Source organism: Asterias rubens, chromosome 6 (assembly GCF_902459465.1).
Source record: "Asterias rubens chromosome 6, eAstRub1.3, whole genome shotgun sequence".
Taxonomy (NCBI): domain Eukaryota; kingdom Metazoa; phylum Echinodermata; class Asteroidea; order Forcipulatida; family Asteriidae; genus Asterias; species Asterias rubens.
Window position 1 is genome coordinate 841,366 of NC_047067.1, and position 25,602 is coordinate 866,967.

The 25,602-nt window shown below is 40.9% G+C and overlaps 3 protein-coding genes across 4 annotated transcripts in view; 2 read left to right on the forward strand and 1 right to left on the reverse strand.

Moving 5' to 3' along the window:
• The first annotated feature begins 2,419 nt into the window (after positions 1-2,419).
• On the forward strand, positions 2,420-13,320 carry LOC117291260. Its single transcript, XM_033772887.1, has 6 exons — positions 2,420-5,362; positions 5,659-5,806; positions 6,882-7,000; positions 7,694-7,825; positions 7,985-8,084; positions 8,292-13,320. Exons 1-6 carry the CDS (start codon positions 2,512-2,514, stop codon positions 12,358-12,360), a joined length of 7,419 nt encoding a protein of 2,472 aa, XP_033628778.1. The 5' UTR covers positions 2,420-2,511; the 3' UTR covers positions 12,361-13,320.
• Positions 12,696-22,601, reverse strand: LOC117291561 (amino acid transporter AVT1J-like). Its single transcript, XM_033773361.1, has 9 exons — positions 22,496-22,601; positions 20,040-20,146; positions 19,220-19,337; positions 18,529-18,697; positions 18,033-18,221; positions 16,826-17,067; positions 15,510-15,728; positions 14,872-15,064; positions 12,696-14,492 (listed from the first exon to the last, which is right to left on the reverse strand). Exons 2-9 carry the CDS (start codon positions 20,103-20,105, stop codon positions 14,330-14,332), a joined length of 1,359 nt encoding a protein of 452 aa, XP_033629252.1. The 5' UTR covers positions 20,106-20,146; positions 22,496-22,601; the 3' UTR covers positions 12,696-14,329.
• A 2,175-nt stretch (positions 22,602-24,776) lies between these two features.
• LOC117291174 (golgin subfamily B member 1-like) overlaps positions 24,777-25,602 on the forward strand; it is a 99,327-nt gene continuing 98,501 nt past the window's right edge. For both annotated transcript variants that reach the window (XM_033772750.1, XM_033772751.1), the window contains exon 1: positions 24,777-24,839. The gene's annotated coding sequence lies outside the window, so the exon portion shown is untranslated. The remainder of the gene's footprint in view (positions 24,840-25,602) is intronic.

A 25,602-nucleotide genomic window follows, 5' to 3' on the forward strand; every position in this document is an offset into this window, starting at 1 on the left:
GAAGACTATATCACCAACGAAGAAGCCTCAGTGTTTAAAAGACCAATTTACAACGATATTGCTGCTGACCAACCTGTCCAAGATAACAATGACGTGGGAATCGGTGACACGCGTGGCCTCCAAAGGCAATCTCCACATAATGAGTATCTGCAACCGGGTCAGCTTGAACATCGGAAACCAAAGCTGGAAGACTATATCACCAACGAAGAAGCCTCAGTGTTTAAAAGACCAGTCTACAACGGTATTGCTGCTGACCCACCTGTCCAAGATGACGCTGACGTGGGAGTCGGTGACAAGCGTGGCATCCCAAGGCAACCCCCACATAACGAGTATCTGCAACCTGGTCAGCTTGAACATCGGAAACCAAAGTTGGAAGACTATATCACCAACGAAGAAGCCTCAGTGTTTAAAAGACCAGTCTACAACGGTATTGCTGCTGCCCCACCTGTCCAAGATGACGCTGACGTGGGAGTCAGTGACAAGCGTGGCACCCCAAGGCAATCTCCACATAATGAAAATCTGCAACCTGGTCAGCTTGAACATCGGAAACCAAAGTTGGAAGACTATATCACCAAAGAAAAAGCCACAGTGTTTGAAAGACCAGTTTCCAACGATATTGCTGCTGACCAACCTGTCCAAGATGACGCTGACGTGGGAGTCGGTGACAAGCGTGGCATCCCAAGGCAATCTCCACATAATGAGTATCTGCAACCTGGTCAGCTTGAACATCGGAAACCAAAGTTGGAAGACTATATCACCAACGAAGAAGCCTCAGTGTTTAAAAGACCAGTCTACAATGGTATTGCTGCTGCCCCACCTGTCCAAGATGACGCTGACGTGGGAGTCAGTGACAAGCGTGGCACCCCAAGGCAATCTCCACATAATGAAAATCTGCAACCTGGTCAGCTTGAACATCGGAAACCAAAGTTGGAAGACTATATCACCAAAGAAAAAGCCACAGTGTTTGAAAGACCAGTTTCCAACGATATTGCTGCTGACCAACCTGTCCAAGATGACGCTGACGTGGGAGTCGGTGACAAGCGTGGCATCCCAAGGCAATCTCCACATAATGAGTATCTGCAACCTGGTCAGCTTGAACATCGGAAACCAAAGTTGGAAGACTATATCACCAACAAAGAAGCCACAGTGTCTAAAAGACCAGTTTCCAACGATATTACTGCTGACCTACCTGTCCAAGATGACGCTGATGTGGGAGTCGGTGACAAGCGTGGCATCCCAAGGCAATCTCCACATAATGGGTATCTGCGACCTGGTCACCTTGAAGATCGGAAACCAAAGTTGGAAGACTATATCCCCAACGAAGAAGCCACAGGGTTTAAAACACCAGTTTCCAATGATCACAGCAAAGAATTTGCTGAAAAGAACATGGACGATACATCAAGTGATGTCAAACCGTATCATCGTAACACTGCAGGTGGTAATGAAGCAAATAATGAGACGGCTGACCATCAAGCAATAACCTCAAAAGCACCACCTCAGACTAAAGTTGACCATGATAAAGAGTCCCTGTTGCCTGAACTTGACAGTATACGTACAAATATCTCAAAGATCTTGGACATTCTGTCGAGGGATCCAACTAGAACACAAACTGAAGTTATCGAGACGACCACTGAGACAACCACTGTTCAAGACACCAGGTCCACAGTTACCCAAGTCACACAGGCACTCGTCAGTACACACGATGCTCACACGACAGGGGAAGAGACAGGTATAGACGGGACATCAATTGCAAAACTCGCAAATATGTCCAGTGTTCTTCTAGAAAAGAGTTCCAAGCACCTGTCAAAGAGTTTCGATGACTTTAGAAAGCAATCAACGTCCAATAGAAATCACATGAAGAAAATGTTAGCGGCGGTCGGCAATTTAAAAGTTTTGAATGAAAAACTGAAGGAAAGCAACTCCAATGATACAACACAACCTGCTGGCCACGTGGGGAACTCGGCTCGACAGAGATCAATCAGGTCCATCGTTGGATACCCAAGTAAAGTTGAAGATAAATCTGAAGATATTCCCTCCGGAACTAGCAAGGACAATGTAATGATGGCAAGTGGAAACCAGAGCCACCTTAAAAGTGTCGTTCCCGTTGAAAAGTTGCAACAAGAATTCTGGGGCATATGGAATGAATTTGGACTAGACGATGAAAACCAACTGGACAGTATGGTGAAAAGCCATGGAAGAAACCGGACGGGATCAATAGGCCATAAAAGTTCGCAGGAAAGTGACGAGATTGAAATAAGTGCAGATAATAACGTTCAGACAAAGGTTATGACAATTCTAAACCCTGAGCCTGGTGTTCTCATGAGAAAGGATGTTTCGATTGTACACCAAACTGCACAGAGCCCAGTCGTTAAAACAGATATTATGACCATTGTGACCCCTGAGCCTGGAGTAGCTTTAAGGAAGGATGTAGTCGTTGTGTATCCTACTACACAAGATAAACTTAACATTGAGAAAGAAGAGGACCAACTCGATGCAGTAAAGACAGACATTATGACCATTGTGACCCCTGAGCCGGGAGTTGCTTTGAGGAAGGATGTAGTTGTTGTGTATCCTACTACACAAGATAGTTTAAACATTGAGAATGAAAAGGACCAACTCGATGCAGTAAAGACAGACATTATGACCATTGTGACCCCTGAGCCTGGAGTTGCTTTGAGGAAGGATGTAGTTGTTGTGTATCCTACTACACAAGATAAACTTAACATTGAGAATGAAGAGGACCAACTCGATGCAGTAAAGACAGACATTATGACCATTGTGACCCCTGAGCCTGGAGTTGCTTTGAGGAAGGATGTAGTTGTTGTGTATCCCACTACACAAGATAGTTTTAACATTGAGAATGAAAAGGACCAACTCGATGCAGTAAAGACAGACATTATGACCATTGTGACCCCTGAGCCTGGAGTTGCTTTGAGGAAGGATGTAGTCGTTGTGTATCCTACTACACAAGATAAACTTAACATTGAGAATGAAGAGGACCAACTCGATGCAGTAAAGACAGACATTATGACCATTGTGACCCCTGAGCCTGGAGTTGCTTTGAGGAAGGATGTAGTTGTTGTGTATCCTACTACACAAGATAGTTTTAACATTGAGAATGAAAAGGACCAACTCGATGCAGTAAAGACAGACATTATGACCATTGTGACCCCTGAGCCTGGAGTTGCTTTGAGGAAGGATGTAATTGTTGTGTATCCTACTACACAAGATAAACTTAACATTGAGAATGAAGAGGACCAACTCGATGCAGTAAAGACAGACATTATGACCATTGTGACCCCTGAGCCTGGAGTTGCTTTGAGGAAGGATGTAGTTGTTGTGTATCCCACTACACAAGATAGTTTTAACATTGAGAATGAAAAGGACCAACTCGATGCAGTAAAGACAGACATTATGACCATTGTGACCCCTGAGCCTGGAGTTGCTTTGAGGAAGGATGTAGTCGTTGTGTATCCTACTACACAAGATAAACTTAACATTGAGAATGAAAAGGACCAACTCGATGCAGTAAAGACAGACATTATGACCATTGTGACCCCTGAGCCTGGAGTTGCTTTGAGGAAGGATGTAGTTGTTGTGTATCCTACTACACAAGATATCTTCAACACTAAGAATGGAGAAGACCAGCTCAATGCGGTAAAGACAGACATTATGACCATTGTGACCCCTGAGCCTGGGGTTGCTTTGAGGAAGGATATCATGGTAGTGCATCCCACTACACAAAAGCTTGCCATCACTGAGACTGTAGAAGACCAACTCGATGCAGTAGAGACCATTATTAATTTGTCTATTGTGACCCCTGAGCCTGAAGTAGTGCCCACAATATACATGAATATAGAATTACAAGATATCCTGATCAGCGACACTAACAGAGATTATCAAGAGCTATCTCCTGATAAAATGATGCCCGTGGACCAAAAAGTGAAAACTGAGATCATGACAATTATTACACCTGAGGATGGCGTTGCATTGAGGAAGGATCTGCTTCTGATACAAGCCACCTCGCCGACTCCAATCCCAGAGGTCGTGACCGAATATGAACCTCTTGAACACCGAGAACCGAGTGACTTCAATATATTTCCTGTTGTTGACGATATTGCTGACCAGTACCAAAAGCCTCCAAGCTCTCAGGAGCATCAAGCATCAAATCATGTGGATGAGAATCGACCCATTCTGTCTTTTTCAAATGAACACTCACGCATAGACACTGCCTTCGATTACCATCTGAGTGGTCCTTTCATGAAAACACCACTGTACACAACAACTGCACAAACTGTCAATATTGTTGATGAAATAGATGAAGCAATGGATGAAGTCTTAGATCAAATCAACATTTCACCAGACAGTAAAATCTCACCGACACCAGAATCAATAAATAGAAGCAGCGAATTCGGTTCCGAGTGGTTAGATTTCTACAAGAATCCATTCCCAACTAAACCTGGGAGCCTGGCAGCTACGGCCAAGTTGGAGTCTCTCGCTGAACTTCACGTCCTTGTAGATGAGGCCGAGACCAACTCGTCCTTTAACGGCAACATCCAACAGAAGGGTCACAAAACGATCAATGTATCAATCACTGGAAACATTAAAGCAGCTAATGTGGATTTTCTATCCCAGATATTGGACCTTCTAAGGTACAGCAAAGCTACTGGAAAGGGCGGGAAAACACTGTTAACAAACGCTTATGGTGGTCACCTAACGTTGGTTCAACACGGGAACAGTGGTATCAGTGTTGGTGATAGTACCGTTGAAGTAGATGGCGTCCGGTTTAACGTGACCTCAGTAAAGCAGGGCTCAACAGATACACAAAATCAACATGACCCTTCTGGAGCATCAGACATCAACGTTCACATAGATGAGAACGATGGTTATCAAGTGAGCATACATAAGGAAGCCTCTGGTCTACCAACTGACAAAGTTAAGAATTACTCATTCAGAAATTATGGAGGACGCATGTTGGAAGCTCGGGATGAAAATGAGATGTCCCCTTGGGACAATATTAATGACTTCCAAGGGAATGGCGATGATGAATCTTTTATGGGACGTCCTGTGCATCGATCGGCTGATAAACCCCATCCTTCCCGGTTTATGCGTCAGATTTTACCCGCCGCTTACAGACGAAGAAGACGACAGAACCTGGATAATGGTGTCCAACAACTGCCAATAAATCAGATCCTCATGTCGTCTGTCTGGTCTTCTTGGGGAGACTGGGCTCCGTGCTCGGTTAGCTGTGGACGAGGTTTGGTCACCCGCCAAAGAGCTTGTGTGCTGGCACAGAGCAAAGAGCCATGTGTTGGAAGAAACAAAGCTTTTGATGAATGTGTTGTAGACGCTTGCTTAGAGGGTAAGACAATGTTTCTGGAGTGGTATAAATTTCTCCCCAAATAATTTTGTTCAAAACTTCCCTCTTGACTTACCTAATGAGGACTGCATAACTTTTCCCTTCTTGTTGCAAGTTTCACTGCACGCCATGAGCATCAAGATGGATAGCGCGCATTCAATGCCCGTTATTATTATTATTGCTAGTAAATAACAAACAGTTACGGGGTCACAGAACTTTCAATTTATAACAACATACTTTGGTCCAAGGTATCAAAATAACAGTTTATAAAAGACGTTCTTGCTTCGTCAAATGTACAGAGGAGAAGCAGAAGGAGGTGGTTCAGGACGAAGGACATAGCACGGAGGTGGAATGCCATTATGACAGGACACAGACACCAAAGGAGATCTACTGGATGAGTCCAACAGGAGAAAAGATAACCAAAGAGTCCACGGCCATCAGCAAAAAGTTAGAAACCACTTACATTTTAATCTTTTTGTTTTCATTTCATAACGACATGCTTTAGCCCCAGGTACCAAGTACGTTTCTAAAAGATACTTTTGATTCGTCAAAAGTAAAGGGGATAATGAGCAGGAGATCGTTCAGTAGGCCTATAATTGTGTACTTGTTTTTTTTTTTTTTTCTACTCAATCATTGCATGTATTTGTCTTTATTAGTATGGAAATACTATGTGAATCTCATTTCAACTGAGAAGTTGGATGAATGAATGGTTACCTGTAATTTTTACTGTTGTAATGCGCATCTGAACATATTTTTATGAAACTTGCGCATAACAAATTATGATTGGAGACATAATTGTATAAACATCGTAGGCCTATGTTGTTAAGTTTACCAAACCCCACTAGGGGACCTTTATGTACTGTATTGTACTATTCCAAAAAGTATACACAATTTGTCGTTGCTTTGAGCAAATTTTTTGTCTATGAACATTTTCAGATAAGTTACCTTAAAATATTTAGGCCTTTTTTTGCAATTACAAAAAATGTACCAACTTGTCGAAAAGTTTTTGACCCTCTCCTATTCTTGGAGTCATATAATGAAAGAGGCTTCACCGGTTTAATTCTCTTTGAAGAGTGACATTTTATTTCTGTAAGAGACGAGAATATAGTGAATGGTAAGGTTATCATTGAATTTCACTATGACAGTGACGGAAGTGCGCGAAAATAATATTCTTGTCAAAAGAGGACGCTCTCTTGATAAATGGAATAATTTAAAACCCATTTAACCGTATACAACCTAGAATAAAGAAATATTGCATTTGTAATAAATAAATGCATTGAAACTAATAGTATGACCATCATACATTTTACTTGCCATAGTTATCCTGTGGTTTTAGGGATAGTGATACGCTTTGGGGTTTTGAATGGGTGTCCGCAATACAGGTCGTCTGCTGCCGAGTGAACTACCATCTTGCTTGCCCTGGGGTCGACTCGGTTGTCAAGTGGTTATGGATGTGTGTGTTTAATTGTTTTTTGAATTTACATCATTAAAGAAAACTAAAATTGATCTTTGTTTCTGCCAGGTTCAAGATGACTGGCGACATTCTGATTGTGCGTGGTGTTCAGGAGGTAGATGCGGGGACTTACCACTGCGTTGTCATCATGAAGGACGACTCGTCCGAAACATCAGATGCTAAAATAGGTTGGATAAGTCGACCTTTATAAATTGATAATACACTTAGAAACGAGAATGATTTAAAAAAGTTTAGGACAGTACAACAGCATAGCTTTTCTTACTCCATTGTTCAATAAATAATTAGTCACTCGCTATGAAATTTCAGAAAACATTTACGTGATGTTCATGCCAAATGAGAGCCGCAAGTAGGCGTACTGCAGCCTAATACGGGTGTTACTTTTATTGGTACAATTTGGATTGACTCGATTGCTTGTATGGTGGAACAGATTCAGCATTAAGTGACCAATAACTTTCCAAATTCCAGAAAACAGCTATAACGCCATTTCCACTTTAACCGAACCACAAACATTATTTGTTAAGTCAACCCATATGTTGTGTGTCGGCTTATCATGTGTATTAATTTGTTGTATGCATTGTTTTGCCGCCTTATTCAATAGACCGATCCAGTGTGAGCAAGAACAAGCGGGCTCTCCAATGCCTTTCTGCACAACTCTGCGCACGCATGTCGGACCTTGTTTGTCGGACCTTCGTTGCGTTGTGATTTGTAAATACGTAATGGGGTGGAGCTTAGTGGATCGGTCTACTGAAATTGTAACATTGTTTGATTTTGTATTGTTCAGACAATAAAGAAAAAAATCAATTGAAAAGTCAAGTGTTTCATTGGGTAACGATGCGTCCCATCTCTTTCTACGACTCAAGGTGTGATTACATGTGCATCACATCCGTGTCAAAACGGTGGGGCCTGCGAGGAACATGCCTCATACAACCATGGGTTGATATTCAAATGTAGCTGCACTACTGGCTTCGAGGGACACACATGTGCACAAGTCTGTGAGTACACCAAAACATTCATTCTGCTCTCTTAAAACAAAAATCCGGAATGAAGTTTGTTTCAGTTATGGTTTAATTCAAAAATATGGTGTGAATTGAGACATTATTCACAGTCGTTTTATATTTTTCTTTACTGTATTTATCTTTTTGTTTGATCAGCCCCCGTTTTCGTCGGCGAAGTATCCTCTGGTGGTGTTCTTCTCATCTTCGTAGTGATTATTTTACTGTCGGGTTTCATGTTTGGAAAACATAAGGAAATGTGAGTATGAATTCCGTCATATGACGATGTGTTTTCTCTTATCTTTGATTAACGTGTTTGGTGTGTAAAGCCTCTTAATTTTACTTGGTAGAACCATCGTGAATATTTTAACGACATTTGATGCTCTCACATTTTTGTTTTCAGTATTTATTATTCTAAATGGTGCCAGCATTTTGATGTCAAAGAATCTATGTGTTATCTTTACAGGCGTAAGAAGTACAAGAAAAAGCCCAACTCCGACGATTCACCCCTCGAGGTGATTCAGATGGAAGCCATTCCAAGTGAGAAGCCTTTACTTACAGAGGGAGAAATCGACTTGTTCAGAGAAATCTCACGGGAGGAGTTCAAGAATTTCAAGGCGTCCAACACATACAGTATGTTTAAGGGAAAGAAAGCAAGCAGTGCTGATGCAACTTTGGACATTGAAACGGTCGAGGAACCAGCAGAAGAACCAATCACTAAAGTCGACAGAGAGGCCAAAGCCTCATCCCATAAGAAGTTATCTTTGATTGGTCTGAAGAAAAGCCAACCAGGTATCGAAACACAGGAATCTACTGATCAAACATTAACAAAACGGAAGTCTTCTCTCAAGACACCGGTCAAGAAGAAATCATCTGGAGATTCAATTTCTCTCCACGCATCCCCAGCACCAGATATTGAGAAAGTTCAGCAGCAGCGTTCCACACATTTTGCCCTCTCGAGTCAAGGTCAATCAAGCACGGAAGATGTCCTCTCGTTGGCTAGCTACCAAGAGAGTAAGCCTCGATCTGTGAGCGGCACACGCCTGACCCCAAGTCACAGCACTTCGTTTGATGGAGGGAAGCCTCGCTCTGGTGGTTCAGTATCAAGCATCTCGGCATCTTCTAAGACCTCGACACCGAAAGCTAAACGTTCACTGTTTGATGCTGACGAGTCTGTTTCCCACAGCAGCCGACATGATTTTGAAGGAATAAGGAAGTCCCAACCTCGACTGTCAGTAGGTTCCATTGTATCTGACCCTCATGAGAAACCAAGCACCACGTCAGTGCAGTCAAGTCATCGACAAGCTACAACCACGCATGTTTCTGCACACTCTAATGTACAACTTCCTCTAAAGACGTCCTCGAGATATGCTGCACCGGTTGAAAAGTCATCAATTACGTCAGCCACGGGTCATCGAATCTATAACGAGCCTCATCGAACGCCTTCTGAATACAGAACTGGTCAGACAACTAATTATTCATTGGAACATTCCCAGCCATCCAAAAAAGCTCTTTCCATGCACTCTACATACCAACCATCCCAAATAGCTCTTTCCATGCATTCTGCATCCAGTGTTGAAACATCCCAAATTTCTGCCAAAGTTGGACAAAATGATGACGTTCCCCGATTGCCTTCTACATACGGATCCCTTCAACGTAAATCAATTTCCAAACTGTCGACAGATTCTTTAGGCCATCGTTCTCAATCCAATCTCTCTCAACACACTCCGAAAGAAAGCCTTTCCATTGTCGGTGGTGGTTCTGCTTCCACTTCCAGGGTTTACGCGGCTCCACTGATTATGAAATCATCTTCTGGGAACCTTCGAGCCATCATGCCAGAGAATGACAGCCATTTTAGCAGACGATCTCCAACAGGATCATCACCAGCCTTGGTCTCAGCAAGTGCAATCCATGGGTCTGAATCAAGGGGGATTCGAAGTGAAGCTGTCTCTCCACAGGCATCCAGAGTGTTTTCGAAAGAGTCTACAGAATTCATTCAGCATGAAGTAGTGCGAGAAACACAAAGTGATTCACAAGAATGGATTCCTGTCACTAGTTCGGCAACTCCTGCTTCCCCACTCGGGAAACAGGCTAGTGCTTTGTCTGGTCTGCATTCGGCTGCATCATCTCTCGGTTCCATCCGTAAATCAGAAACAGCTCAAGACATCCAATCTTCGAAATCTCCCTCAAAGATGTCTGCATCGTCTGTTATAGTTGGAAGCGTTTCATCAGTATGTTCTGGAAAATATCGAGAAATCCCAGGGTCTGAGTTTGTGCATCATGACGAGAGAAGTATACACGATTATTCAGCAGGCGCTCCACTTATCCTCAAGTCGTCATCTGGTCATCTACGTGCATGTGTACCAGAAGAGCATGTTAAGGAGAGCAGAACGATCCTCGGGAAACAGGCTAGTGCTTTGTCTGGTCTGCATTCGGCTGCATCATCTCTCGGTTCCATCCGTAAATCAGAAACAGCTCAAGACATCCAATCTTCGAAATCTCCCTCAAAGATGTCTGCATCGTCTGTTATAGTTGGAAGCGTTTCATCAGTATGTTCTGGAAAATATCGAGAAATCCCAGGGTCTGAGTTTGTGCATCATGACGAGAGAAGTATACACGATTATTCAGCAGGTGCTCCACTTATCCTCAAGTCGTCATCTGGTCATCTACGTGCAGTTGTACCAGAAGAGCATGTTAAGGAGAGCAGAACGATCCTCGGGAAACAGGCTAGTGCTTTGTCTGGTCTGCATTCGGCTGCATCATCTCTCGGTTCCATCCGTAAATCAGAAACAGCTCAAGACATCCAATCTTCGAAATCTCCCTCAAAGATGTCTGCATCGTCTGTTATAGTTGGAAGCGTTTCATCAGTATGTTCTGGAAAATATCGAGAAATCCCAGGGTCTGAGTTTGTGCATCATGACGAGAGAAGTATACACGATTATTCAGCAGGTGCTCCACTTATCCTCAAGTCGTCATCTGGTCATCTACGTGCAGTTGTACCAGAAGAGCATTTTAAGGACAGCAGAACGATCCTTCCCGGATCACCAAGAAAGATGAGTTCCCACGTTAGCTCTATCATCTCCATGGCTGGTTGGGATGATAGGGCCAGTCCAAGACAAACATCACCTGTTCCAGTTTCAAGGTCTGAGTCATACTCCTCCTCACAAGTCTTGCGGGCTCCACAAATCTACAAGTCCTCCTCTGGGAATCTGCGTGCTGTCCCGCCAGAGGAAATTGATGAAGAAAGCAAACCATATCGACCCGGAACCCCATCACGACGGATTAGTTCGCACTTCGCCAATGACGAACCGAGGTTGAGCATATCTGCTGGGATTAAACCATCTTTGCACACCATTAGTACAGAGGTTATGGCTCCCAAAGTTTCTTCAATGGGAAGTTCTCCTTCGCGTGAAAGTAGCAAGATTTCCCAAAGTGTAATGCAGACAAGAAGCCAATCCCCCGCGGGTCTATGCGGCACTCCTTCTGCGACCTCTCCGAGACAAACAACATCCAATATGTCAAACCCTGTTACGGGCGGCCACACTGATGGAAGTGCTTATCAAATGCAAAGAGTGTGGTCTGAACAGGCTTCTTCACTCGCAAGTCTCACAGAGCTGCAACCTGCGCAACTTATTAGCCAAAAGAATCTACTTGTCCCGTCTTCCTATCACACAGCAATTGGAGGTGTAAGTGAGACGCACAGTGAAAATTCCAGTAAAACATCTCGATTTTCACTTGATGTTGATGCTTCGGCAGCCACCACTTCTCATCTTGATGATGACGCAAATGCAGAAGTAACCATGCCACTCGATGATCAATGGAAACCACTTCAAGAATACGATAACATTCCTACAGAGACTAGGATTAAGTCATCCGCATTGCTGGTTGGCAAGTTTTCCTCCAAGCACTCCGAGAGGCAAATCGATGAGGTTGTGTCCTCACCTACTTTTACATCCACCACAGATGTGATGGCCTCTATGAGCCAAGATAACCTTTCTGATTGGAAACCACAGGAGTTCCTAAGTGCAGAAGAAGGTCCCATAGACGATCATACTCCGAATGTTACCAACACCAATTGTCAATATGATGATCAAGAGATCCGCGAGGAGGAAACAGATGAGTGGCAAAGAGTTCCTGAAGTCGATCCAATAAATGAGGCAGAGGAATCGGGTCCCTTGGAGGAGATTCCATCTCAGAACAGACGGTCATCGAAGTTTGGCTATTCTGGCTATGTGGGCAGGTTTTCTCACATCTTAGACACGGCTTCCGAGATCTTAGACACACTGTCCACACCATCTAAGATGGACGAAGTAGATGAGCATGCTCAAGTGGAATCATTGGAGCTAACATCTGGGCACGTTTTGGAAAGTGCAGGTTCACCAACTGGCCGTGATTCAGGTGATGTCTCAGAGTCTTTTGTGTCACCACAAGAAAGTATGGGCCATGTTTTCCCTGTATCTTCACAAGAGACTTTGGAAGACGAAGACTTGCCGTTTGACGATGCTCGCGAAGGAAACACAGATCAAGAGAACTAGTTTGGACTCCGGGCTATCTGAACCAGACTCAGTGTACTTTGTTCTAATATTTGCGAAATGATAAAAGTTTATCTAGCAAAGATTCCAATAGATAAACTCAAAACATGTCTAAGCACCAACTACTTATGAAAACAAAAACAAATTTAGCTCTGGTAACCTGATGTTATCATCACAATCAAATAGGTTCCGCCATTTTGGGAGTCAATGCTTGCGAGTACAGTGTGGTGCGCTTACGTCGTATTCCAGTCTCAAAATAATGACACAGAGGCCTTGTGTGACGGATAGGGGTTTAATCAGTTATTTAACATTTTTTACCATGTCAAAGTCTTTACGTTTTTGCTTTGTTTTTGAAGTTGTCTTGGTTATAGTCCGAGTACATGTATATTATTCTCTTGGTATAGGGATTTTTTTCAGTAAAAAGTAACTCTCAACAGCAAAAGCACAACACCAAGTTATGACTTAAATGGATTTTCCCGTAGATAACCGTTTATCAATTTGGTCTTCTATTGAATAAGTGTAACCAATATAGGGGTCTCCTGTAGTAAATTATTTATGGGTGACAGCATGGGCCTGTAAACAGGACCTCAGAAGCTTATTTTTAAAGCTGTGTTTTCGATATGGTGGTGGACACCATTAAACTTACGACCTTTGTGAAAATTTCAGTTTCGAAAGTTTAGATTTTAGAAACGCTTCGTCTAACTGCATGCTAACCTGATTAAATTGTTTTTCACATTAATTTTATTGTGTCATTTCAATTGGTTTGTACAGTAAACTACAATGTACAATTAAAATACATTTACAAAATTATCTCATATATTCCACATGATTAACGATGCTTTAATAGCGACGTAAAAATATTAATTAATTGCAGGTGTCAGGAAGCTGATTTCCTTTAAAACTGCTGTGACCGATAAATAAATTGAGCATCTTTGATGTCGTAAAAAAAAAAACAAGCACATGTAATAGAATCTTTTTAAGATACTTACAATTTATACTTAAAAATTTAGCAACAAATTTACGGTAAATTTTCACCTATATTGATGATGGTATTTGTGTGTTTTTTCGTCCAGCACCCTTAATCTACAACCAAAAATATTTGATACCAGGTTCTTATTTGTGGCGCTTTATCGCACTGGGGCCAATAAAAACCGCAAATTATTTTCATTTCTTCTGCCTGATATTTGCTTTACCGCACCGCGGCTGTAGGTAGAATAAAAATAAAAACACTAATGATTTTTGTTTATTTAGTTTTAACAGGATAAGCAGAGCTATGATTTGAACTCGATGCAAAAATAACTCGCACAACTGAGTGCACATGGCAGATGGGTGTGAATTACCGACAAATGTTTTGAAGCGACTATCGCTTACCATTGGTGGATATTTTCGTACAATACACAGAAATAAAAGCTCAGCGCTATAACTTTCTCAAATCTATACAAGAAAATGTGTTGTACAATTCAAATCTTTTTTCTTTTTTAAAAGTGGAACTAGTCTCATCATTTTTATCAAAAGAATTTACATCCACACAAATAATGATACTGTAGGCCTAAGCCAATTAGGTTTTTTTATAAAATGTTTTTTTAATTTTTTTTAAAGCTGTATGTGCCTATACATTGTGCGTAATTTGCCTCAATTGTTAAGCAACTTCGGTCTACATGTATTCGGTTACACCCGCTGCTAATACATGTAGGTAGGTTTCGAACTGCCACTATAGCTACCGGGCAATCTCGGTGGCCTGTGCTCTAGAATGGCACAGGTCGTTGTTTAAAATCGAACCTGGGTAATGGGAATGAATTTTCTTTCACAGAACTCGCGAAAGTACTGAGTGTCTGGGCTTCACGGCTTCACACATCGGTGTAATAAGGGTAAAACGTATGATTTTTAGCACTATAAACAACGCTGAAGTTGTTTGAGCTTGCGTCTCGAGGGCACAAAAGAGACAATATGAACGCCTCAATGTGGCTGTCGACTAGCCCCCAGACGCCGTTGCGTTGACGTAGCATGGAACGGTAAATGACGGATGATCCGCGTTAGCGAGGTCTGCAATGACGCTATATGTCGACGCTATACCGCCGACCAAACCAACTAGAATAATTTCAGCGTGTAGGATATACTCCCATATTTCAATTTTCCTGCAAAGAGAGAAAAATAAAACGTTTAGTTTTCTGTATTTAACTACTTTGTTTACCAACAAAATTACTTTGTACATTCCAGGCCCCTTTTGCGTGCAAGATGTTAAACTGGCCGTATGGGGCTTGCTAGATGAAGAGGCAATTTTAAAAGGCAACTTATGGAGGCAATCGATTACAGGCAGTGTGTGACAGTACCACGTTAGTAGCACATGAGTCATTTTTTAACGTTAACAAGTCTTTCGACCCAAAAGATAACCAGTGAACAATGTAAATGGCTTTTGTGCTTGAAGATTACCTGAAACTGGTTGTTGCCTCGTGTGGCGTGGCATTTACATTTATGAAAAGTTGAATGAACATTAGTAATAATAGTATAACTCACTCCCTTGGCCACTCGTCATTTTCATGTCTACGGAGTTTGATGTAGAAGAGCGAAGGGAAAACGAATGTGAGCAGTGTGACTGTAGATCCGCCGACCAGGCCTAGAATAATTCCAAACTTGGGGATAGTTTCGGCAACAAAGAGAACCAACGCAACCACGGCAGAACGGACGCATATTCTTTTCACAGAGAATTCTGTATTGATAAATAGATTAGGGGAGTACACATTTAAAGTCAAACAATTATTATTTAGATACCAAGACAACGGAATGCCCCCCCCCCCCCCTCCCAAAGGAGCTGGGAAAGTTCGAGGAATGATTAAAAAAAAATCTAAAACAAGATTGATACACAAAGTTTGAGTCTTACGTAACCATCTACTTTCAGCCACTCAGGGTTGAATATTATCACTTGGCTCGGCAAGGAAATGGAATCAAGCCCAGATTTTATTTTGGAGCACTTATTATAAACACAAAACAACAGCAAATAATACAATTTGCGGACAACTTTTTTTTATTGCAATCAAATCTTTCATAAAAACATCCATTCCGATAAGAATTCTACAATGACCTGCTTTTTTTAAATATAAATATTATTCATAAATATATGGGTTTGCCAAATATTTCTTGCCATTGATACTTACTCAGTGGAATATTTAGGAGTTGTTCCAGCTCTTGACAGAAAGGATTGATAACAATAATGAATCCCATAATAAGATGTATTGTGATCATAATTGTTACAATCGTCGTGATGATAGATGGAGTCAGAATGTTTAAGATGTTATCGGTGTTTCTTGTGATGAACAGATCCCCATAGACGGCATAGCCCGCCGCAGAGACTGGTAAATAGTACAGGACAACAACTGCAGAAGAAAATAAGAGCGACAACATTATTATAAACAAATAAGTGACCATACAAATTGACTTGGTTTAGAGCCCTATAGCTGTTTATAAAGCGATTCTCTGCTTAGAAATGTGGGTTGAAGAGAATGATGGGGTTCACAAAATGTCATGCATGAAATGTTCAGATTGTGTATTCCATTCGCAGGTTGTTCCTTATGCGCGGACATAACCGCTCCATATATTCGGCGATATCTTCTAAAACAAAAAACAATTTAAAAAACGCAGGAAACTGTCACATGTTTACGTATACCTAGCTACATTGAATTAAAACCAAACATATTCTAAATTTGGTTGAGTTCAAGCTTCATGGCCCGATTTGCTGACATTTTTTTTTAATATATTTGTTTCGCCCTTAACGAAAGACGAAATTTTGAAAGACGATGCTGTTTCAAAACGAAAAACCCACTTTTGTATATGCTACGGACAATGGGAGACTTTCTGGGACGATAGAGGGCAGCAGACTTACCGGGTAAATCCATTGTTCTCAGAATTATGCGCATGTTCAGAACTACGTAAACAATGGAAATTTACCCGGTATGTCTGCTGCCGCCTAGCGTTGGAAAGTCTCCTATTATAAATACAAAAAATAATGCATATATTGAATCTGTCATTGGTGACCCCCCCCCCCCTTGCAACAATGTAAGCTTGTGACCTTTTTGAATTGTTTTACACGAAATTAGCTGTTCAAAACTATCATCAAATGTTTGTCAAATCTGCAAGAAGTAGCGTCTCAGCGGGTAAATTGTGTTAAATAAGTGTACAGCAATTTAGGGGTCAATAACTGCGTGAAGCCCCCCCCCCCCCCCACCCCAAAATATACTCTTAGTCTTACATATTATTATTCTATAATTTTCACTTCAATCTCTTTGACTTAATCTTTGCAAGAAATAAGCTTGAAGGAAAAAAAACGTTTCCTCTAAATATTTAAAATGTAAAAGTGGGTGTCATGTCCTGTAAGTTTCTATTGATGTACGCGTTATGACGTCAGAGCAAGGGTCTTTCACAGATCATCACCACCCCCCCCCCCCTCCCTCGCCGCCACCATCACCATGCATACCTACGTAAGAAATACCAACGGTCCAATGAAACTTCCTAGTATCCTTCATGTCGTGCTGAACGCTTGGAAAGATGGCATGACCTCCAAAGGCGAAGAGAATAACACCGAACGCCTCGAAGAAGTTGCCGAAGTCTGTGGAGGGGAATTTGACATCAGGATAGTGGCCAATGTCGAGCATCTCCTGAACAAAGATGAGAAGACATGCTATACCAGTTGCCGTGGTAGCGATCGCTGCTATCGGCCTGTAATCGGAATCATAAAGGCCATGTTTCAAAGAGCAATTTGTAAGCGACCAGTTTCGTGTAATCTCCATCAGAAAGAAAAAGGCATTCACATTTAAATTTGCACAGAATTTTCTTGGGTATTGTAAGATATCGTTAGAAAAGTAACGCATGTGCTACTAAATGTGTTCCTTTTACATGAAGCGCGGATGGTTGCCTCTGATCTCAGTTTCCCCCACCAAATTGTCCAGTGTAACATTACTAATATTATAGGCCAAACATAAGAACTCGTTATTGTTGGCTCGTGCGTCTATTCGTTTTGAACAGTGTAGTCTGTTCGACGTTTCGAACTGTTTATCTTTCTAATGAAGGCGAGCAGAGTAGTACTTTTCCAAACATTGATAGTAGCCCGTGACCCAACAACACTCCTCCCAATTAAAATAGATTGGTGCTTGGTTCCCTGGTATCTTGACTATTTTTTTTATACACGCCGTGCACTCTTCAAACGTCACTTCAAATATTGAGTAATGTTGGTGTTATATTAAATATTTACATTGACATAGGTTTGTACAGCAAATATTAATGTTGCTTTTTCAATACTGGACATTGGCCATTCAAGTAGGTTATAACAGTGAATGTCTACTTTGCACATCGATATTGGACATAGGACAATCACATTTTAATAGTTTATACAGTGACAACATTGGTATTCGCTGTCAGACACGTGTAAGTCAAATTGTCAAATATCAAACTAACTTTAATAATATTGTAACATATAGAATATCAAAGCTTGTGTTGAACCCTATAGACAATCAAAACCGGCACACGTTGAAAGGGCCAGCCTACATATATCTGGTTTCAAATTCGATCCCAACTTGAGTCAGTAACCAAAGTTTGGTGTTGTTGGCTTGATGTGTTTCTTGATAACTATATGGAGGAGTCGGTTTAATGTCATTCTTCCTCCAAAGACTTAAAAACAAACTCACCAGAAGTCTTTGGGTGTTCCGAGCCAAGTGAATGGGCATAAAATCGCAGCGATGATCGGCACCCAGACACAGAACGATACGCTAACTCCAACCTGGACTAGCAATGACTGAATGTTATTTGCAGCTACCAGTAAAAACACACAGCTTACGCTGAATAGAGTGAAGTTCACACAAAAAGTAACCATGTACCTAGAAGTAGTACAAAAGCATTCTGTCATCATAGATAAATATTGCAGTTCTATTCATATGTTTTCTTCAGAGTCTCAAGCTGTGTTTTTTAAATTAATGGGAAATCTTTTTGGAATGCCCCTCTCGTCACTCCTGGGGAAACCGATCTTGCTCTCGGTCCGGTACCGGTCCTCCCCTATGGAACTCACTTGACCGACCCGTTAAACTGAGAAACTGTGAGAGATAACTCAAAAACCTATCTCTTTTAATAAGATGTTTCACCATGTACATTTCTTCTTTTTGATGTCAATGCTTTGCGTGCTATTACCTGCCAGAGTTGCCTATGGCCTCGAACCCAATGGCCGGATAAGGGTATCGTATGTGCTCTCGATACATCGGAAACCTATCTTTGAGTATCTGCCATGATCTCCCGAGGATGATTCCGGTGTACCCAGAAAGCAGCGCGCATAATACGATCAAAATAACACCGGACCATCCTGCAAAGAAAAATGTATAACAATATTATGGTCAGTTATTAATTTTTCGTTGACTCCTTGCCTTGGTCTGCCATTTTTTGAGTTGGATTTTACGTGATGTAAAGGCCACTGTCGAGTTCACAAAGAGTTCAGACTCGTCTTATTTCGAATTAGGACAAATAACTGGTCCTAAGGATCGATCCTAATTTAGAAAAAGATTTTTATGAAATATACCGCATGATTCAAAATCCAATTATGGGTAAGAATGACCGCCCACTGAGATGTAACTCACAAAACCGGGAAAATAATGACAACTGAAATGTGAAATTGTGATATTGGCGCTTTCCTGGAACTGGTTGCCTGTAAACTGCCTCATCTGATGATGAATTTGCAAATCGAGCACATCATGTTGCCTAAAATGTTCACCATAAGAACAGTGTAACGCACGGGGGAACCGATTATGACTCGTAACATTCTTTTCCTTTACAAGATGGTCTATATAAACTCAACTCGAACATATATAAAAGCCATGAGAAAGTTTACCTGTGTCCACCATTGATTTGGGAAGCGCCAATATTCCACTTCCCGCCATTTCTCCAACGATGAACACGGCTGCAGTGAAGATGGTTAGCCCCGTCGTTGATGGAGCTTTAATCTCGGACTGACACAATCAAATAAATCGCAAGAGCAATATTATTCTAAAATAAACAGCTTGAATAATACTGCAAACATGGGAGACTTCCACCTTCCATTCGGTTGGCCCCCTTTTTTTCAACTAGTCCAACAAATATTTCGTTCTGTTTTTCGCTACTTTCCTTCTTAGACTGGGATTTGAAATCTATCATATACAGCACTGAAGTTGTTCGTATGAGAATTCCCCCAAATTAAGACAAACGAATTTCACTTGTGTTTTCAATGCTTTGATTCAACAAAGTTGACTTGTCATTAGCTCACGCATATTATGATGAGTACATTGTTGATTGATTTGATCTGATTTGATTTTGAATCGAAAGATTGGTGGCCTGTTTTTAAATCACTTATTTTCACACTTAAGAGCACTGTGGTTCACAGCCTGGACTTCCTGCAGGCACGATTTGTAAATAAATCTAACATTTTGATAGCGACTGTCCAACTTTTATCAACCTTTGCTATATGAGGGCACATCTTAAATTTGGTTCAGTTTGTAACTCTTTAATTTAAATGGGGAAATAATGTAACAGAATGTACAAGTTTACATGACCAGTATAATAAGTACATGCATCTCGCAAGATTTGCTAAAGCCATTGATTTTGATTTGGAGTTTTCAGTCATGGTCGATTCATTATGATTTCAACCGTTTCAAAAGATGCATCTTTCATTTTACCTGTGTGCTAGTGTTATCATCTTCCTGGTTTTCAGTCAGGGCAGCCTTATCTGTTAATGACACCATGGTGGCACGTCTATCTGTTTCTACGACCGGAGATTAGTGGTCTATAGAGCGGAAACATAGGAGAAGAATTAAACATCAACTGGAGGTTTTATCTATAAAATAAGTGTCACACATCACAGGGCCGGAAGACCACATGAAGACCATAGTTTATACACATGGTTACACCATAGAGCAAGTGGTTACACTTGACTGACTGAATATTGATCAAACCAAACTGTAACAGGACAGGGGCACGGGCTGAAACAGGGTTACCCCCCATCACTGACTGGTAGATCAGAATGAACTATAGGGGGCCCACCTTCCAAACTCTTTACGAAGCAATGATGGTTATGTGCCCGTGACAGATGCAATTGTGTCCTCCATGCAATACTGCCCGCTCCGGAAACTTTTGTATATGCAATTTTGGCGTGTCCGGGGCTATGCAAAAACCGTCCGGTGGACATGTATATGACTGTACATGTATGTGCGCGCGTGCATGCACTGAGCATGCACTGAGCCTACGTATAAATTAATATGCAACATGATTATTTACGTGTGTTTTTTAATGATTGCAGCGAATTCCCAACGGCCGAACATTTGCCATGTCAATTATGACATGCATTTAGCTTGTAAAACAAATGGCAAACGTGTTCCGTCAACCAAGGGCGTTTTTTACAGCAAGGACTTTTGCACGGGGCGGACACAACTGCATATGCATATGTGTCCGGACGGCAGAATTGCATTATGCAGTGGCGTCCGGGCGGACACGATTGCATAGGCAAAACTGTCCGGCGGCCATTATAATGCATTAATGTCCACCGGATAGTAATGCGTAACGTACATAATTGTATGCGACACCGGCCTTGCTCAGTGGCACAAGGGGGTTAGTGTCATGACTGGGAGAAGAAGCCACGCTCTGCTGGTGCTGACAAGTTCAACGTTGCTCATGAAACAAACTTTTAATTGAATGGCTGTCCCAACAAAATATGCCGTTCTCGAAACCACGATTTCGGCTTGGGCTAGGCTCCAGTCTGCTGCACACAATTAAAGTGCACGTTTTCTAAATAACTATACGAACCCAATTCAATTGAACCGGGAAGTGGGGTTTTCTTCACCGCATGCGGGCTGCTTATTCCTGTCTTGAGATGAGACTACGATATTTAACGCCGTTTATATGCATGTGTTCCGTATTGGAGGAGTGCCCCTTTTTCAGGGTTCAATATAATTATTCCACAGTAAGTGGATTCCACAGTAACTGGTACGGATATAGGCTCTATCTGACAAAAATGAACATTTCACTTATATTGGTTATACCAATCTTGTGATTCGTTTCTATAAACACGGAAATGATGTATTCGAAGGCGTGTTACAATAAATCACGTTATAGGAATAACACATACAGGTCCATACACATAGGCTAGTTTCCGTGCCTTATTGTTTACTTAGAGCAATACTCAAACAGTTTTATCAACAACATCAAACAATCAATAGGCCCTATAGGTCATGGACAATCATATTATATTGGCACACTACCCATTTTCGAATGATTCTCACAGCCTGGGTTTCCAGAACAACTTTGATTGTTATGCCATGGAGGGAAGGAATATTACAGACCACATGCATCACAATGCAAATGCATTGACTTTTGTATCATTTACTTGCGTATAATATTCTGGCCTATTACTGTAAAACTACATGTGTTTTGCTATTTTGGCTTGGTTTTTTTTGCGTTGTCATAGTCACATTTTCCTTATACCAACATCAGGTGATAGTACAAATCCCTGTAACCAACACAATGCACAACATATACTTCATCAGATTTGTACCCAAACTATGTCTTCAATTAAAACCTTTGAATAAGTATTGACTCATGATATAGGCTATACGCCTGAATTGTGATCCCAACGTCCCAGCTCAGACAACCCCGTGTTCCGACACAATTATTATGTTTTCCTAATCCTAAACTAACCCATAACCCTATCGTGTAGACCATGAGTTTTTGGTTTGAATCAATATCGTCGGAACCGGAGTATTATTATCGGAACACGGAACAGTATACCCGTCCACTCAAACTGGGCACTGCACCCGCAAACCATGGAGGTAGAGTTTGCACAAAATACGGAGTGACCTCTATAGATTATAATCCCACTATCTTATCTTTAAAACTTCGCTGTGTGCAATTTAAATCCATATCTGAACGAAAAGAGTTAGACTGGATCGAGTCTAAACCCCAAAACTTAGACCGTCCAGCGGGGCCGGCGGTCTATAGTATAATCATGGACGAGGATTTTCTTCCCTCCATGGTCTAATCAATGTTCGGGTTTGACTTTGCACCAAAGCACTGATTCACGTCAAACAGTAACAATAAACAACAACAAAAGCAAGCAACAAAACAACACAAACACACTTACCTGTTTCAAGTCCTTCAATTAGCTATTTTGTTCGTTTAATCATCACTGGGGTTAGTGTTAGTGTTAGGCAATGAAGAATTGTGTGCATTTCGTTAATAATATGTGAGTTCCCTGTTCTATCTCGACGTCACGTGCATTGCCTAGGAGGTAGAGGGGCGTGTGACCTGTCATTCGGTGGCGGACAGACGCTGAGGGCGTGTTACAAGGGGAGAACCACAGACATAAAGAACCTATTGTTCTTTATGTCTGTGGGGAGAACCCGTTATTTGTTTTTTCTTAACTTAACTTCAGATTTATATAGTTTGTGGCAGGTCAGTCGTTTGCTAATAATCTAAATCAAGAAAAACGCCCCCGAAAAAAGTGTTTTTTTTCCAAACTGATTTGCTGTGAAGCACAAATATGACCAACTTAAAAGCTTAATTTAATTTACAACGTCTCCCCAAAAGTTGAAGCACAGAACCCTCCGGTTCAGATATTTTTCTTTACCCAACAAAAATTGCATTACCCCCCCCCCCCCCATTCAGAATTTGACCTAATAGTGTGGTGCACCCATTGCAAATTAACATGGCCTGAATAGAGGGCGCTATTATCAGAAGAAGTTTGTACACAGATAAATTAATTTTTGTGCTTTTTACACAGTTCGCCATAGAGAACAGACAGGCATATCTCAAATTTTAGGTGTCGTTTTGTCAATCTTATTCTTGAATTTATGTGTAAATTTTGTCAGAAAATAATATAACACTTCCAATGATCAATGGAATACCTCACCTGGCAGGAAATACCCGATGGGGAATGTTCAGGGTTTTGTTGTATCGCAGAAGGTGATTCTACACAATTCGCCGTTAGGGGACAGAATCTCTTGTCATACAGGCACACCCTCCAACTTTGTCAGATGTTATTTTTAAATGTTAAATTTATGCAGAATTATGTAAGAAAATAACATTACACTTCAAATGACCAGAGCAGTATCTCGCCTGCCATGAAATGCCGTGGAATGAATGTACAAGGTCTTGCTGTAAAAATAGGCCTACGGGTAAAACTGAATTAAAAGTAAACATGTGCTCACTATAATATAACACGATCGATCATGCTTTTTGACAGTTTAAGAATTGGGACTAGGCCTTTTAATTCAAAGTAAGACCGAATCACTACATGAAAGTAGCAGTTCGATCGGGGGTAAAGGGAGAGGCTTGTCAGCTAGAACATTATTCAATAATATCTTTGTTTGATAGGCCTATCGTTCATAATGCAGATACACGGTACGCCCTATAGTTCTTCAGTTCCAATTTGTGTTTCGAATGCATTGGTTCAACAACGTGTCTTCAAGGAACATAAGTATTGTGTTAAACAAAACATATCCATACTATAATCGAGTATACCGTATACGCAAGGTAGACGAACAATGAACGAAAATCACTAACATTCCAAAACCATAGGGGAAAAGGTGAGACCCCCCCCCCCAGCCCTCTACCCTGGTCGACCGAGGTCGGAAGTTGAGACCTTGCCCATTCATCACACATGTCTACATTACACAGGAAGCTCATATTTTGGAAGCACCCGATGTGTAGTTGAGCTTTTGTTGAGCTTCCTCAAGTTCTAGTAAGGGGACGAAAGTGTCAAAATAATAGTATTAAATCGGGCCTTTAGGAAAATAAATAAATAAACCTTCAATGCATAGAAATACTCGCTCCCCCCAAAAAAAAAAAATAATTATAATAATAGGACCGACCCCGAACCAACAATGTTAATTACAAAATTAATACAAATTGAATGAATGAACAGACCAATACAATATAATAACCTATACAATGACAAGAATACTTTTAAGTATTAAAATAATTTAAAAATAATATTTAAAATAGTAATTGTTTCTCATTTGTTTAAAACAATCAAGAGAAGAACCCACGCGCTCCCTTGTGTATGGAACCAACGGTCGCTTTTGATTGGCCCAAAAGTTCAGTAAACAGTTGAGGGCGCTAGATAACTCTCTCCAAAAAAGTGATGGTTGACCGTCCGTCCGTCAGATCCAGATAATGTGTTTTCACGTCAAATTCTTATGAAATGTGCTTCTTAAAATTACGTAAGTGTATGCAAATTATGCCGGTCTACTAATCTTGTATTATTTTCAAACAAACTGCCAAGTGCTTTTCGTAAGAGACATTCAATTTTGAAACTCGGGCCGACTGCTGATGAAAGTGAAAAACTGTGCTAGGAAAAACTTGACCTTTGACACCGTAGTTACTAATTTACGTTTGACACTCACTCACTGTATGTAATGCGTATTTCATGATGTCCCGACCCCGAACGCCAGCAACAAGTGCTTACTCTCACGACTGTTGTAAATGTAAGTGTTTTTTAGTCTCTGTATTCAGTTTGGATCCTACAGTTTAACTTCAGGAGCTTTTTTAAAAAAGGTTCACAAATCCTCTTCTCTTTCCTCCCTTGTCTGTTGTACTTGTATGTATTTGTAGGCCTACTTCTTGTTGTATGTGACTGTAAGGGTGACTAATTTAAAAAAATAATGTCTTTCTTATTCAGTAAAATATGTATTAAATGCTGTTTTAATTTGAGTTCGTTACCCAGCCTTACACAAACTTACACTGACTGAGTGACTGACTAGTGACTTGTTATGACTAGCAATGTAAACATTTATTATCCAGTCATATAATATTAATAAACTTAACAATAAGAAGACGTTTTGTTAATTCAAGTAGTTGTGAAGATTTTGGGTACATTTCATCATTCTAATATTTTAATCTTGCTTGAAAACCTTGTGCCCACCACTCAGCAGTTGCATTTTTAAAATGAAATGCAAATGTCAAAATTTAATTACAACATACAAACTTAAACAATTTCCGCATTCGACTGCCAATTGTTCATTCATAATGTTCCTAAAATCAGACATTGCTTAATTAGTCACAACAATGAGTGAACAATTGGCTGTTGGATACAGATTTATTTTATTTTAAATTGACCAAGTTAAAAACAAACCTGGAATACAAAAAATTAATGTCAAATGAATCAAAATGGCATGTGTTGTGGTGGCGCCTAACTAATCACCAGGCAGTCTGCTGATGAGTAACCACTGTGACAGGACCTTTATTTCA

Bases quoted from the DNA above. Each gene is read 5' to 3' on its own strand.
- LOC117291260 (XM_033772887.1), top strand. From the start codon at position 2,512: ATGACCATTGTGACCCCTGAGCCGGGAGTTGCTTTGAGGAAGGATGTA. The intron at 7,826-7,984 runs GTGAGTACACCA...TTGTTTGATCAG, and splicing joins ACACACATGTGCACAAGTCT to CCCCCGTTTTCGTCGGCGAA. The intron at 8,085-8,291 runs GTGAGTATGAAT...TTATCTTTACAG, and splicing joins TTTGGAAAACATAAGGAAAT to GCGTAAGAAGTACAAGAAAA.
- LOC117291561 (XM_033773361.1), bottom strand. From the start codon at position 20,105: ATGGTGTCATTAACAGATAAGGCTGCCCTGACTGAAAACCAGGAAGAT. The intron at 19,338-20,039 runs GTAAAATGAAAG...TGATTGTGTCAG, and splicing joins ATGATAACACTAGCACACAG to TCCGAGATTAAAGCTCCATC. The intron at 18,222-18,528 runs GTAATAGCACGC...TACTACTTCTAG, and splicing joins GCCATAGGCAACTCTGGCAG to GTACATGGTTACTTTTTGTG.